This window comes from Anabrus simplex, chromosome 1 (genome assembly GCF_040414725.1).
Source record: "Anabrus simplex isolate iqAnaSimp1 chromosome 1, ASM4041472v1, whole genome shotgun sequence".
NCBI lineage: Eukaryota > Metazoa > Arthropoda > Insecta > Orthoptera > Tettigoniidae > Anabrus > Anabrus simplex.
In genome coordinates, this window is record NC_090265.1 from 921,587,924 (window position 1) to 921,605,619 (window position 17,696).

Sequence of the window (17,696 nt, forward strand, 5' to 3'; positions counted from 1 at the left end):
TGTTACTCGCCTGTGTACGTTTCATATTATGCAACAAACATTCAGGCAGTGAACAAATTCTAGGAGATTAAACTGGATTCTTATGACTTAAGAAACATAGCAATAAAAATAACACATTTTCTAAAAGGGTGGCGGCACAAACTGATTTCATTCCCTGGACATTATGTTTTAATGTACAAGTTACAATTTCTTACCTTTCAAACAGATTGGCAGCAGAGAGATCACAATCATAGTTGACATAAATATCCACAACACTTTGAGCATCTGCACAAATACGTGTGAGAGCTTGTATTACCATCCATTTGTGCTCAAATGATGAACTGGATGTTTCCAAAATATTTAAGAATATTTCTTTGAAAAATACCTGGAAAACAAAAATAAAATCAGTGTAAGCCTTTGCTTAATCATATATTTTATTAACTACTACCAACATTGCAAGTATACATACTTAATACAGCTAATAGATTACTAATAGATTGAAGTTACAGTTCAACAAGCAAATTATGAAATACAGGGTCTGGCAAAAAGGTATGATGGTTTTTGAAATTAACAAAAAACAAGATGTACTAAAATGCATGTTGATATTTATTTGTTCATTGAAAAGAAACATTGTTGCCATTTAATAAGGCCAGGAAGAAATTGTCTTGGATCAACAATTAAGTTTTGAAAATAACACCCTCCAAATGAGATCCACTGTTTCTCACGCACTCCTCAAGCCTGCTTCCGAAATTCTACATAGCACACTGTACCATATCTTCTGGTATTGCCAAAATTGAATGATGAATTGCTTCTTTGAGATCATTCCTTGTGCAGGGTTAGGCCTTATAAACTGTCCTTTTAAGGGAGCCCCAAAGAAAGGAAAAAAACACACACTGATCGGCAAACGAGCAGACCATGGAACATCACTATGACAGGAAATGACACGTCCAGGGAACATGCGGTTTAAAACTGCCGCTGAAGTCTTAGATGTGTGTTCTGTCACACCATCTTGCTGAAACCAAAGCTGACTTGCATCAGTGCAGCATCTGCGTAGTTCTGGTACCAGAAAGTTGCTTAACATTGCAATGTAACAATCCAAAATCACTGTAACGTCGTGACCGCCCTCAATGAAAAAATATGGTCCAATTATTCCAAAGCAACTCACACCACACCATCACACCATTGTGAAGGAGAAACTCATGCAGGATGTGTGGATTTATGTCTGGCCAGTGTCGAAAAGTCTGCTTATTCACATAACCAGAGAGGTGGAAATGTGCCTCATCACTCATCATGATAATCATGTCATCACTCATCATTTCCAGCATTTTCAGTGAAAAAGCTCTTCGATCTTCTCAATCATGAAGACTCAACTTCTGCGCAGCCACTGGTTTGTAGGAGTGGAACTTTAAATCCATATGCAAGGATTCTCCTTACCGACCGTTCAGAAAGGCATAGAGCTGTGGCGTGATGGGGTGATGAATGTTCAGGGCTGTTATGAAATATTTGCCTCACTGCCTGGATGTTCTCAGGTGTACAGATGGTTTTTTGCCTTCCTGTTGATTTCCATTTAGAAGCCAATGCATTTGTTTTGAAATTGTTAACCCACAGCCATATCGAGTTGCAAGTGGGAACTCAACCATGTCGACCCACATTTAAATGTTGCTGGAATCTTCACTGCGAAACAGTTACAGAGTCACCTGCCTTAACAAATGTCCCCACAACAAACGCCTGATGCATAGTGTTCCATAGCTCCATCACAAATAGAATGGCATGGAGAGTGGAAGTGGAGTTGATCCCCTCCTCTCCCGCCTTCATGTGCCTCTCCTAGCCGAAGCTACAGCCAGTCTAAAAATGTCAGATCTTTCTGCCAGACCCTGTACAATTTCTTTCTAACAAGTGCATAACGAAATGTATAACAGTATAAAGCATATTTATTCATGCAGAGAACAGTTCTCCTAAAATCATATACAAAAGTACTAAACTTACACTGTGTATCATTATCAAGAGAATAATAACCCATCCACTCATCTAGACCTACCCTAAATACTGTATTGGCCCAAATATGACAACCCTATATACTGGTATAAGATGACCTGGAATTCTTGAAAGGTATTTGCAAAAAAAAATTAAATAATTAATGTAATTAGAACAGATTCCAGCTCTCCTAGGATAAGGTTGCCTAAATCATACCACTTAACACATTTTTATTTTTCATTGAAATAAATTAATATTTAACACATGGAAGTTAATATTTCAGGAAACTAGATTGACATCCTTCGGCAAAAATAATTACTATACTGAGCAATACAAATTTAACAGAAAACGTTTTTCCTAATGTCTGCAATTGGTATGCTATAGGAAACTAGTATCGTAAATCGTACCGCCAGTGTCTTAAGTCATACCTATCACCTTCTGCTATGTAGTACATGCCTCTCAATGCTTCCTGTGCTTTCGAGCGAACACATGATGGTTACCGAATTTTCAGCAAGAGCAATAGCAAGATGTCACCACTCCTGTGTGTATAGGATCCTGGGAACTTATTGCTTAACACTGAGCCTGTGTCATGGGACAGTTTGGCTCCAAATTCCGAATCCAGAACATCTTTGTGTGTAGTCTGCATTTTGCTGAAGCAGATTACCGTCCCGGACTAAAAATAAGGATACTGAAAGTTGGAATTAGTTGGTGTTTCATATTGTAATAGTATGTATTGCCTGTGGTTTTGTGTGAAATACTGCTGTGCTAGTTATCTTCTCAGTGGTATGTACGAGAATTTATCATAACTCTGGAAATAGTGAAAGGTACTGTTACATACAGTAGTCTAAAAATAGGTAAATTAAAAAGTCTACGAACAAAATAAAAGCTGGCAAACATCTAATTAAAGTAATATTTTACCTATAGGTACCGATACCAACATATTATTTACATAATGATTTATTGCTGTGTGCCGTATTGCAAAAGCCAGAGTGGGAAAAGTAAAAGCATTTCAGTTCACAAATTCTCATGTGATGCAGACCTAAGACAGAAATGGTTGAAAAACATGTCATGGGACAGTTTGGCTCCAAATTCTGAATCCAGAACATCTTTGTGTGTAGTCTGCATTTTGCTGAAGCAGATTACTGTCCCGGACTAAAAATAAGGATAATGAAAGACAATATTGTTCCTTCCATATTTAAAGATTATCCAGAGCATAAGATGCCAAATTCAAAATTAACACTAGAAAGGTGACCAACAAAGAAATATGAATTACGGCAAAACACTGGAAAAAAGAGGAGAAAAGAATTTTGATTATGAATCAGCCATCTATAATAACTATGCTTATTGTTGATAAACTTAATCATAATAGGTATTTGATTTGATCCTGTATTGACTTGTCAAAAGCTATTACAAAACTATTTAAAATAGTTTGTGTTGGGTCCACCTTGTCAATATACATTTTATAACTGAAAAATGATTTATTAATACATATTTTAGGAACATTTTGCATCCCTTCATCAGTGAAGTCAATCAAAGAATAAAAATAATATAACACTACCTTTTGTTTAGCTCACACTTTAAAGAAGTATTATATCATAATTCATTATATCAATGAATAAGCAAACATTAGTGAAATATTATGAAAATTATCAATACATAAAATTTTAACATTTTGATGATGTTGAATGAGAATACCTAAATAAAGATCTTCAAGTTTTTCTTCTTCTTTTGTAAATGATTAAACACTAGTTTATACAACGGGTTCTCCATCTGTACTTCTTTCATTTAAATTTGATTCAGTCATTTTTTGAGCAAGATAAACTTTCTAAACCATTCATGAATTTTCCTTTTTTGGCCAAATGTATTAATTCTACATCATTAGAAATGTCTGTAAATTAATGACTCTTTTCAACCATGTGCTTTCCCATTGCCAAATATCTTTTATGTCTGACTGCATTAACATGTTCTTTGTACCTTATAGCTAAACTTTTTCCAGACTGTCTTATGTATCGCTGCCTACATGTTTGGCATGACAATTTGTAACTTGACTTATAATTGTTGTTGTTGTTAGTCGTTTAGTCGCTTTCGACTCTCCGTGACCCCATAGACCAAAGTGCGCCATTTCTTCCTGTCGTATACAATTTTCCGAAGTCTTTCTAAATTGAGAGCCGTGGCTTCCTTGATGTCATCAATCCACCTCATCCGTTGTCGCCCTCTTCTCCTGTTACCATCAGTCTTCCCCAGCATTAAGGTCTTTTCCAGTGAATCATGTTTTCTCATGATATGACCGAAGTACTACACATTTATTCTCAATTTTATCTGAGAATATACATTTATTCTCAATTTTATCTGATTTGAAAATTATCTTATTAGTATTATCATCATCAGTTTTGTATGCAATATTGATGTTCCTTTCTCTGAAAATTTTAACCAGTTGATAAGAGTGCTTATTTTAAAAAGTTAGAAATGCAAATTTCCTTTTCTCCTTTCGATCTTTAAAGTTGTTTTTGGTTCATTTACATTTTATTTATCATTTCATTAATACATTTTCTGGATTATATTTATTTCTCTATTATAATTCTTCTTAGACATAGGTATGTTCATAGCTTATTAAGCTGTAAAATGTTGCCTTTTTATGTTGACCTAGTAACTGTTACATCTAAATAATTTAATATTAAAAACATCTTTGGAACGTATTGAATGGAGATTAACATACAATAAAGAAGAGTGCAATTGATCCACCTTTTTCAATACAAAGTATGCTGCTAATTCAAAATCACAACATTATTTATTTGGTATCAGTTTTGATGTCTTGGACACCATCATCAGCCAAAATAGGACAAATGAACAAAGATATACACATGTTGAAGAACAAACTGTAAACCCTTAATAATGATATAACATTGGTTAGATAAAATACAAAGTGTGATGGTGCTTAAAGAGAAAGTAATTCCTAAAATATTTACAAGTTAAGGACTTGTTGGTCAAATTGTAAAACAAAGGTGAAAAACATTAACAAATATTTAAAAAAGTCTTGATCACTTTGTAAAGTTTAGAGTCTTAAGTGTGGCGTTGTTAACCACGCAAATAGTTTTAAATGTTGTCATCTAAAAACTGACGTAAAATATTGTTCCTCTGTAGAACGTTGACAATAAGATAAAATATGTTAACTTAGTAATGACTTGTTGCATCAGTTTTTAGAAGGTGAAACACTAAGCCGTGATGTAAATAAGCAAGTGGATCTTGATACAGACGTGCGTATTAAAGTCGTTATAAAACCAGAAAGTTCTCGATCCAATGCGGGACCTGAAGTATGAAAAGTGAAGTATTAGATTAGAGAAAGATACTGGAAAAGGGAGTAAGAAATTAAAAGCTTTAGTAAGGGACTCATCTCGAGGAGCCTGTTGTGAATGCGGAGTCTAGAGAGGAACTAAGAGCTGGGGCTTGCTAGAAGCATGGAACAAGGTTAAAGGGGGGAAGGGGTGGGTCAGGAGGGAAGGGGTGATAGATGGGGCGGAGTCAGGCGGACATGGTAGGGAAGGATAATGTGACAACGTGTTACATATAATCTGAAAGAACAAACTGTTTTGGGGAAGTTTAACACTATTGAAAATTGAAATAAAAACATCAAATAAGATTTTGGGCTTCTCGGAAATGTCATTCAAGTTCAAATTCGGGTTAAAATATTGGTCTAAATATATGTAGCAGATTTCCGTGGTATCTTGGTATCTAGCAAAGGGCCTTTACTCAACGTGTCCAATATCGTTAAGTCATAATCTATTCCATTAAATTTGTGTTTATAGTTATGAATGTGCTGACCTACTGTAGAAAACCTGTTATACCTGATTGGATTAAGATGTTCTCCATACCTGATCTTAAAATTCCAACCAGTTTGCCCAATATACGAACTGTTACAGTCACTGCACCGAAACCTGTAAACACCCGACTTTGTAAACGGGTGAGATTTGTTGACTAAGTTAGAAATGTGCAGATTATCCGTATTACTGTTGCTAGCGCAGAAAGAGATACAGACGTTGTGTTTCTTAAATATATTAGTGACACTGTAAATGTTATTAAAAGTGAAATTCGAAAATAACTTGGGTTTAGATTTATCTTTTATTAAATTTGATTTTGATCGATGTCTGAGCTTATTGATTATGCGTTCGAGGGATGTTTCGTTATAACCATTAAATCTAGCTATCGTACGTATAATATTGAGTTCCTTGTTCAGGTTTGCTTTTGACATTGGGACTTTGAACACACAATCAACTAAGCTGCTATATGTAGCACATTTTTTGAGACTGGGGATGTATTGTGTCTTGTTTTATTGTTGTTGCTGTATGGGTGGGTTTCCTGTAAGTTTGATATGAGAATGAAGAAGAGAGCCTAGTGATCGTTAAATCTAAGAAATTGATAGAGCTGTTAATTTCAGATTCTAATGTAAATTTGATATGAGGGTCTATATTGTTGAGGTTTAAAAGAGTGTTCGGTGCATCAACAGAACGTTCATCGATGATGACAAAAGTATCATCCACAAATCTGGCCCAGAATTTAATATTATTAAACTTTTCATTATTTTCAATAGCATTATGCTCAAGAAAATCTAAGTATGTTTCTGCCAAAATGCCAGAGGCTGGTGACCCCATAGCCAAGCCATTTCGCTTATAAACGACGTTGTCAAATGTGAAATAATTATTATCTACACTGACTGAGCAAATGTCATGGGATAGCGGAGCACTGATGCGCAGGTGTGTTGTCTGCGCACCACACGCCTCCTGTGCCAGTGGCAGTTGTATAGGAGACCCTGTGAGCAGTGGCTGTGCATGTGACAGGTGTAACATGGAACGTCGTCGTGAGCCGACACCGTTCGAACAGGGTATGAAGGTCGGTGCCCGACGGATGGGAAGTGTGATTTCGGAAGTGGTGCGGGAATTCGGCTTCACACGTTCAACCGTGTCCAGGGTGTATCGTGAATGGTTGAATGCGGGTGTCACCACCGTCCACAATAGACGAACGACCGGCCGTCCAGCCACCCTCGATGACCGTGACCGGCGACATCTGAGGTGGATTGTCAACAGTGACAGATGGGCAAACGTGCAACAAATCACGGCTCAATTCAACACAGGCCGTGCTAGACACGTCTCCCAGTGGACAATCCATAGGAACATGGGTTCTATGGGGTATGGGAGCCGGCGCCACACACGGGTGCCACTGTTAACCCAACGTCATCGGGCACAATAACACGCATTTGTCGCCAGTCACCAGTGATGAACACTGGAACAATGGCGTAACGTGATATGGTCGGACGAATCACGATTTCATCTGCACCATGCCGATGGGAGGCACCGTGTGTGGTGCAGACCACATGAAGCGATGGATCCCGCCTGCCTCAAAGGTGTGGTCCAGGGTGCTGGTGTCTCTGATATGGACTGGGGTGCATTTTCCTGGTATGGAATGGGCCCCCTAATTGTTCTGGAAGAGACTTTGAATGGTACGCGGTATGTTGAGCTGCTCAGAGACCATCTCCACCCATTTTTGACCTTCCAGCGCCCAGACGGTTCTGCGGTGTTTCAGGATGATAACGCGCTGCCACATCGCTCCCATGTCGCCCGGGAATGGTTCCAGGAACATGCAGCGGAGGTCCAACAACTGCCATGGCCACCCAGGAGCCCCGATATGAATCCTATCGAGCATATCTGGGATGTCCTGGAATGTAGGCTCCGTGCCATGGATCCTGCACCCATGAACAGACCAGCATCGGCAGCCGCTCTGCAAACGATTTGGTGTCAGCTGCGTCCAGAGGACTACCAGGACTTGTCAACTCACTTCCACGGCATCTCACTGCAGATCACAGGGCCAGAGGAGGCCCCACACGCTATTAGGTGACTATCCCATGACATTTGCTAAGTCAGTGTATTAACAATTTCAAAACAGGCATAAAATCAGAGTAATTGTTGAATAAACTGAGCAAGTTTGTTTTTTCTAAATCTGGTGTGTATAGATTCCAATGTAATAACTGTAGCTCTTTGTATATTGGACAGACAAGACGTAACTTTAATTTCAGATACTCTGAACACATCAACGCCATAAAATACAACAGATTCTCTGCAATAGGACAACACATACAGGATTCTAATCAAAATTTCACCAGTATTGATAAATACTAAACATACTTAAAAGGTATTAACAAGGGCCCCCTTCTAAACACTACTGAAAATTGTTTTATTCATCTTGACCAATACATCAACCCCAATTTGAATGTAAATGACATTTCTGAAAAAAATATTTTATTCGACTTCCTTATCTTGCTTTTTCAAAAATGCTAAATTTACAAACCCAAATTCAATATTCCAGCCCTTATACAGTTCTTACCAACATTTTCCACTTCCTATAACCCACCCTCCTGATCCACCTTAAACTACTTCACCTCATTTATTTCCCTATTCTTCCCTTTATTTTATTCATTATTTTTCTGCTTCAACTTTTTCTTTCCTCATTACATTCCTCTTTTTTCACTCTCCCATTTGAATTACATTTTCGAACATCTCTAATGATTTTGACCACTCTAACTTTCAAATTTATTTTTTACTACGCTATTCTAAGTTCGACCTCAACTCTTACCTTCAAAATATATCATGCTATGTCATTACGCTCCACAACTGTTCCAATATTGCGCTTTTTAGTATTTTTTCTCTCTTCACAGTTGTTTCTTTTCTATGCCCTATGTTTTAATAACTTCACTGATGAAACTTACGAAAATTTTAGAAGCACAGTACCGATCTACTCTTCAGGAACGTGCTATGTAGTACATTTGCATAACTGATCGGCGACCCTAATAATTTTTGGATTTATCGATGGGCAGTGCTATTCCCTAAAATTATACAGTGCCCCATAAACTACAATTGAACTCTTCAAGAATTTGCTCGGTACTATATCCGGATATATATTTGATTCTGGACTTCTTCTTCTAACGCTTGTGTCTTACTAATGTTCTTGATCCATGACTTCTTCATGATTGACACGCAGTGCTGATCCTTAAAATTATACAGTGCCTTATAAACTGCAGCTGATAAATATATATTTGAATTTTAGATTTTTTTTCATAACTTTGTGTTAAAGTGCTTCATAAACTGCATGTGATTGACTATTTTTCAACGCACAGTACTCCCTAAAGATTTTAGTCCTTCACTATCAGCAACCTACAGAAATCTTTATACTTCACAATTTATTTATCTGTGCATTGTTTTACTGTTATTTGTGATCGGCTGATGATGACCAAAAATACTGGTCAAAACTGGTACCAATTTTAATTAAATAGGAATGTAAACTTATATTTCTTATTTTAATAGTATTGAAAGGTTGAACCATTCTATACTTTCTTTTAACATGTGGCGTATCAACCTCTTACACACTTCCTACTGCCAATTTATTTTCTTTTCATTCTCATTCTACATAAATAAATCGCTTTAGGGCAGACTTTGTCTCAGCACACGTTTCATGCACCCAGGAGTGAAACTGCAAATAGCTGACCATGTCTTCCACAGAGTACTTTTAGCACATAGGGCACAACCAATCCTCTTCCTCTTCTGGTGTTGAAGTGTACAATCTGACACTGTCAGTCATCAAACAGGTTGAAACTATTGGTATAATAATTGGTACAATAATTTTCAGATTCATAACAGATAACCACAAGACAAACGTGAATATGATGAGATGACTGTCCAAAGGAAAAGTATTGCAGGTTCCTCATCCTACCAATCAAGACCGACCTCTATTCCTAGCCTTTGTCCAGTGTCAAATTCCTAAAAATGTCAGGACATCACTTTTAGTGAAGACCATGCACGATGGGAAAGAAGAAATTACTGCCTGCCAGCAATGTTCGTGCTCTCAGCTGGTGTGAAAATGCAAATAGTGCACAGCAGAAAGCATTGGTCATACCACTATACCATAATAACAAAGTTATTTCAAGTCACTACATCAAAGTATTCATTCACATTCTATATAAATAAATCGCTTTAGGGCAGACTTTGCCCCAGCACACGTTTCGTGCACCCAGGAGTGAAATTGCAAATAGCTGACCATGTCTTCCACAGAGTACTTTTAGCACATGGGACACAACCAACCCTCTTCCTCTACTTCCACATCAATAAATTTTCTTGAAGAGGAAGGTGCATCTGTATCTGCATATGGATATTGGTTCACTGGGCTCCCCATCTTGTTCATTTAGAAATATTTGGCAATGGCTTAGGAATTGGTGAAATAGTCTCTCCATTGGAACTTGGGCCATTGACATTGCCTCAGGTTCACAAAACAATAAGTTACTGTGGTGTGCTTTAAAATCAAAAAAACACTTTTTCCTGCCATTTCTGTATTTTGGTTGAAGTTATGTGGTATTTTATTCAGTTCGGCTATTTAAAGAATTCACTTATGAAAATCAGTAATTCTGAGAACAAAAAGGAGCTCCTCTAATTTAAGAATGTGATTAACGAGTTGCTCTTCAACGTCAGGAGAAAGGGTAGTTGTACGACCTAATATTTTAACAACTTCATTAGTTATAACATTCTAGCCAACTAAGTGCGTTCAGAGTTGGCTTTGGACTGTTGTAATGTCGACAGCATTAATTGGATCCTGTGTCCCCATTCCTAAAGCTACAAGGGTCATGTCCATGTCAGTCCAAGCTTCACATTTTGTTTTGCCATTCTTTAACGTAGGCTAAAATGAACACGTGTAATAGGAAAATCAGGAAAACAAAATTATGTTGTTTTTATTGATTTCCTATGTCAGCTAATGGCAAACTTAGAGCCTGACACAATGTGGATCCATAAATTGCACCGGTACGAATTAGAACACCAAGTTGAACCATATCATAATATGTTTCAATTTATTTATAAGAACACTGTGACATAATTTTATTTAGCACACCATGGAGTTACTCTCACTTGTGCTTCTCTCAATTGATTCTCGTTCGCAGATTCACTTGTACCTCACTTGTAACTCGTTCCTTTGACTGCTTACTTGTATCTCAGTCGGTCACGCACTCAATGTCTCATTGTATTATTAACCCACTGTTTAGAAACGCCAAGTGTGGCATGGTGTAATTCGCGAGCTTATTAGAGATATTTATTTGTGAAACAGTAATCAGACCAATGTACAATCACCGTGAGTTAGCTCACACGAGCTAGTGACGATATTAAGTATTATAAATATTTATAACGCACACACAGATCGTGGTAATAATGCGTGCGAGCCGTGTAAGATACAACCGCTGTCAAGGACTGATTACAACTGGGCTGGTTCCCGTAATTAGTGCTGCACAGACGGGACTCATCTCTGCACGGAGGCTATAGTCAATAGTAGCCAAACACTAAGGTTGTAATCATGTGTACGATCACGCTAAGCAGTGAAATAGATGTGCTGAAGTAACTCCCCAATTCCAGACACGACCAAGACCAAGAAGACGGCAACCAGAATGTATCCAGGAGTCGAGCAGAGGACCTCCATCCCTGTGATGTGTGCTGTCATCATGGGCTGGGCACACATGACATAGCGGTCATGTGATTCGTCACTGATGGAGAGATGGCTGCTAAGTTAAGTCCTTTTGTTCTATAATCATGTGAAGTAATATTTGATGTACTAGTTTAGGCCACTCTTAAACAAGTTAATTAATTGTTAAATGTAAGCCAGTGTGGCATTTGTTTTGCTCAATTTAAGTAAAATTAAATACGTTCAGGGCTGTATGCATGATTGAGGCCCCGAGTTAAGTCTTTTTCTTCTTCATCCATTCCCTTTTCCAGATTCTCTCCGAGTAGGGTAGTGTACCAAAGCCCTCCACCTTACTCGATCTATCAACCATTCCTCTTGTAGTACTTTATTGCTATCGACTCCTCTATTTGCAATACAGGCTACAACAGAGCTCCTCTACCTCATTCTAGGCCATCTCCTAGGTCTCTGTATCCATGAATGTTCTCTTTGGTATTCTCTCTCCTCTAATTCTCATCATGTGTCCAAACCATTTTAGCTTTGCTATATCGATCTCTTCTTGAAGTTTACACACTCCCACGTCTCTCCTTATTTCCTATTTTCGTATTCTATCTCGTGTTGTCTTTTCCTGTACGCTCCTCAAGAACCTCATTTCAGCAGCTTGTATCTTACTTTGGTTCCGCTTAGCCAACATCCAGGCTGCTGAAGCATAGGTCAGTATAGGTTTATATTAGGACGAGTATAAAACCTTCTTGCACTTCATTGGCACATCTTTGTTCCATACAATTTTTCTCACACACTGGTAGAAACTTGCAGACCGCTGTATTCTTAAATCAATTTCTCCATCCAATTTTCCATCTTGTGACATCATACTGCCCAAATACACTGACTGACAGAGCAAATGCAACACCAAGAAGGAGTGGTCAGAACTTTATGCCAATTGCAGGGTAGACTGACGTCACTGAGGTATGCTCATGATGTGAAATGCGCCGCTGTGCTGCGCACGTAGCGAACGATATATGGGACACGGCGTTGGCGAATGGCCCACTTTGTACCGTGATTTCTCAGCCGACAGTCATTGTAGAACGTGTTGTCGTGTGCCACAGGACACGTGTATAGCTAAGAATGCCAGGCCGCCGTCAACGGAGGCATTTCCAGCAGACAGACGACTTTACGAGGGGTATGGTGATCGGGCTGAGAAGGGCAGGTTGGTCGCTTCGTCAAATCGCAGCCGATACCCATAGGGATGTGTCCACGGTGCAGCGCCTGTGGCGAAGATGGTTGGCGCAGGGACATGTGGCACGTGCGAGGGGTCCAGGCGCAGCCCGAGTGACGTCAGCACGCGAGGATCGGCGGATCGGCGCATCCGCCGCCAAGCGGTGGCAGCCCCGCACGCCACGTCAACCGCCATTCTTCAGCATGTGCAAGACACCCTGGCTGTTCCAATATCGACCAGAACAATTTCCCGTCGATTGGCTGAAGGAGGCCTGCACTCCCGGCGTCCGCTCAGAAGACTACCATTGACTCCACAGCATAGACGTGCACGCCTGGCATGGTGCCGGATGAGGGAATGGCGGAACGTCGTGTTCTCCGATGAGTCACGCTTCTGTTCTGTCAGTGATAGTCACCGCAGACGAGTGTGGCGTCGGCGTGGAGAAAGGTCAAATCCGGCAGTAACTGTGGAGCGCCCTACCGCTAGACAACGCGGCATCATGGTTTGGGGCGCTATTGCGTATGATTCAACGTCACCTCTAGTGCGTATTCAAGGCACGTTAAATGCCCACCGCTACGTGCAGCATGTGCTGCGGCCGGTGGCACTCCCGTACCTTCAGGGGCTGCCCAATGCTCTGTTTCAGCAGGATAATGCCCGCCCACACACTGCTCGCATCTCCCAACAGGCTCTACGAGGTGTACAGATGCTTCCGTGGCCAGCGTACTCTCCGGATCTCTCACCAATCGAACACGTGTGGGATCTCATTGGACGCCGTTTGCAAACTCTGCCCCAGCCTCGTACGGACGACCAACTGTGGCAAATGGTTGACAGAGAATGCAGAACCATCCCTCAGGACACCATCCGCACTCTTATTGACTCTGTACCTCGACGTGTTTCTGCGTGCATCGCCGATCGCGGTGGTCCTACATCCTACTGAGTCGATGCCGTGCGCATTGTGTAACCTGCATATCGGTTTGAAATAAACATCAATTATTCATCCGTGCCGTCTCTGTTTTTTCCCCAACTTTCATCCCTTTCGAACCACTCCTCCTTGGTGTTGCATTGTCACTGTCAGTCAGTGTATTTAAAATCTGTCACGACTACAAGAGGTTCATTTCCTATTTTTATCACACCCCTGGATTTTCTGTTACCTCTTGTCATGATCAAAGTCTTACTTTTCACAGTACTAATCTTTTTTCAAAATTACTTATCTCCTCATTCTATAAATCAACTTGTGTCTGCAACTTCCTCTTCATTATCTTCCCAAACAACATCATCAGCAAAGAGCATAAACTTTACTTGCTCGCCCATCATCTTCTCCTTGACATTATGTAGAATTCTATCCATGATGATAATGAAGAGTAAGGGAGACAATACACTTCCCTGCCTTAAGCCTGTCTCAACTCTGAACCATTCAGTTTGACCCACTTTGGTTCTAATACAGCTTTTGCAATTTTGATACAATGCTATTACCATCTGCATTGTTTCAGTTAGCACCTTCACCTGGGTTTTTCTTCTTTTTTACCCATTGGAATAAGATCTTTTTGCTTCCGATTGTATCTTCTTGCAGAGATTCAGTGAATTTTTACCAACATTTCCTTTTCTCTTCTTGAACCACCTTGGAACACTCCTTCTTGCAGTGCTTGTATTCTGTTATGCATTCCGTTGTTCTGTTTCTCAGCCATCTTTTCCAAGCTTGTTTCTTCTGTTTACCTTAACTATATCTTTTAGCCGGTCATTCCACTAGGGCATTTCTTGATCTTTCTTCCTTCCCGATACTCTTGCACATGTCTTTTCTGCAGATTCCATCATGAATGTTTTAAAGTACGCCCATTCTTCTTCGACCCTTCCGATGTCTTCCTTAGGTATTCTTGTTTTAATGTGTGTCTGGAACTCTTCATTTATTTCCTTTTCCTCCAATTTGCACACCCTTAGCTTTCTCTGCCTCATCTCAGTCATCTTTTGTATCTTTCCCATCTTTAACTTAGCTCTCACAACTCTGTGATTTCCTTCAAAAGATTCGCTTGGGAGGGCTGTTATATCTACCAACATTTTCCTGTTACCTTTCTCGACCAAAATGTAATCTATCAGAGTTTTGATTTTGTTATCCCAACTATATCTTGTTATCTTCTGACTGTTTTTCTTTCGAAATCATGTGTTACCAATGATCAGCTCATTTCCTCTACAAAAGTATACCAAAATATCTCCAGCCTTGTTTCTCTCCCTATATCCAAATGGACCTATAATCTCTTCATCCCTTTCTTTCCTGACCTACTTGGGAATTCATGTCTCCTATGATCACAACTTGTTTGTCCTGTATATGGCCTTCCAGATATTCCTCTAGATCCGTATCTGTATTTCCTGTTTGTGGAGCATACCCTGAATTATATCTTTATTTTTTAATTATTTTTTTTTGTTTTTTTGTTTTTGTTTCTCTAGGGGCTTTACTCGCACCGACACAGATAAGTCTTATGGCGACAATGGGATGGGAAAGGCCTAGAAGTTGGAAGGAATCGGCCGTGGCCTTAATTAAGGTAAAGCCCCGGCATTTGCCTGGTGTGAAAATGGGAAACCACGGAAAACCTACTTCAGGGCTGCCGGTAGTGGGATTCAAACCTACTATCTCCCGGATGCAAGCTCACAGCCGCACGCCTCTACGCGCACGGCCAACTCACCCGGTGGATTATATCTGTAACACCAGTTTCAAGTCTCAATCTGACCTTAATCAACCTGTCATTTATGTTTTCCACCAATTCTAGGTATTCCTTTAGGTCTTTTCTAATTATGAGACCTACACCATTTTTGGCTTCTCTTCCTCCACTATAGTATAAGGTGTATCCTTTCTTCAGTTTCTTCTCACCTTTTCCACTTGGTCTCACTGATTCCCAGCAATACTATATCTTTGTCAACCATAAAATCTACAATTTCTTCCACTTTCCTTGTTAGTGTCACTACACTGATGGTCACTATCTTGACGTATTTGGTTGCTGGTCGCCCATTTCTCACATTTCTCCCAGCACCACAAGAACTGCATGTCACTTGTGGGGAACGCCCTAGCATTTTCCAAGGCTTCAATACACTTGTCATCATATAGGCTTTTATTACGATGGGTTTGCCACTCCAAAAGGCATTTTAGAGCTACTGCCAGCTGAAACATGTAGGCTGCTTCTAACATGGAGAACAGACGCATTGTGTACCCCCTCCTCAGGAGTACAGACGCTACAGTTGATATGGGGTTTCAGTGGCATTACCTCCACTGGGGGCCCACTTCCCTTCTATAAGGACTCCTCTGCCCTTAGCTGTTGGTTCTTATAGTGGGTCAGGCTATTTACCGCCGCCCAACACTCGGCGTGGAGACACTGGCTGTATGGTTTACTCCATTACCATAGAAGATTTAACTGGTCAGACACATCCCGAGCTAGGTGTTCTATATAAATTAGATGGGAACAAGGGACAAAATATGTTTACATATAGGTGTATGCATTAGTTATTAGTAGTTTATTCCTGTACGAGTTGAATTTTGATAGAGTTGTTGGGCGGATTCGACATAATACCTAAGGGGCTGCGCGTCGTCAGCGCCGCGATATTAAACAGATTAGAGTAGAGACAGCATAAAGTCAGGATATTTCTTGCATGACGCATGAATTTTCAGCTGCAAGGAGATGTAATGGGAGAGCTTTCAACATTGAAATTAGAACAGGGTCTTCAAATGTGGTAGCAGGCAAATTCATGAATGTAACGGTCACTGAACCAAGGATCCATTTTATGTCAGGCTAGAATTGCCATGATATTTATACAGGGCTGAAATGATAAGAGAAAGGCTATGAAAGCCATGGTGCTTTATTTGGAGCAATGATATGTATGTATTGATAAACCAGCCTGTTTTTATGCGAGAAAATGTGTTGGCTTTGAGCTATATTTGTCAGTGATAATTTTGTGCCATTATGAGCACCAACAAGGTCGGCCAAGTCCCGACAAGATAACTGCTTCCTAGGTAGGGAGAAACCCCGAGTCAGCTGTAGGCTGAGGGCTGAGCATGATGAGAATGAAAGTCTTTACAACGAATACCGTTATTTCCATGAAATGCAACCATAAACCCCAATTATTTAAACGTTTGTTGCTAACCAGCTAATCTCCCCTGTCGAGACGAGTTATGCTGAAATGTTGTGTCCATGTGAGACGTGCAATCTTCAGAACCTGGATGTCTAGGTATAGAATCCTGGCGCCTCTATCAACTTCAGTGCATATTCTGTGTGTGTTTTGTCATGCAGGTGTGATTTGTGTATATCTATCTTGTGTTGTTTATTGTTGTGTTGTGATGTTCTCCTTTGGTGATTAATGGGGAGACCTTGGTCCAATGGCTAATTTTGGGGAAGCGAGGTTCTATCCTTGTCCTTTGCTCATGGGTATGGACCCATATGATTAGAATCTGTGTTGTTTTGGATGGGTAATTTAGACACAGTCCTGAACAAGTGTTTTATATATTTGTGTCCAAGTGATCGGAATATACAGTAGAAGTCCGTTACAGCGAGAATCCATTATGGCGAAGAATTTACTCGCTATAGCAGATTGTCGTTATATCCGAATTTTTGTAAAGGTCGGGAAAACCCCATACACATTAAATTCCGTATGAAATGGCAATCAGTCTGTTGAAAATTTAGTTTTCGCAGATAATATCCACACTACGGCTTACTTGTGTGTTGTTTTTCGAAATCTGATACTACGTGAAAGTGTGTTTAATTTCATTCTGAAAAATAAATATCACTGTATTTCTCTGAAACCCAGACGAGTCCCACTTTTTCCTTCAAAAAAATGGAATCAGGCTTAAAAAGTGCTTTGTAAAATCATATGAATGTCTTTTCTTATACAGTATGCATTTTTAGACTGTAGACGCCGAACATTGGCTTTAGTTATGCCGTATTTTTAGCAGCTGTAAAATGATGCTTTATTTCACGGGTTTAATAATCATTAACTTAAAACTGGCATCATAATATCAAAGGGAACTCGTTGAAAATTTGCCGGCAATACACATTTCACGGGGGTCTACAAT

At 39.7% G+C, this 17,696-nt stretch overlaps 1 protein-coding gene across 1 annotated transcript in view; it reads right to left on the reverse strand.

The window, feature by feature from the left end:
• Positions 1-17,696, reverse strand: part of Sec71 (ADP ribosylation factor guanine nucleotide exchange factor Sec71) — a 452,892-nt gene that overhangs the window by 353,271 nt on the left and 81,925 nt on the right. Inside the window, exon 9 of the mRNA XM_067136654.2 lies at positions 195-364. Coding sequence (XP_066992755.2) covers positions 195-364 — 170 coding nt within the window. The remainder of the gene's footprint in view (positions 1-194; positions 365-17,696) is intronic.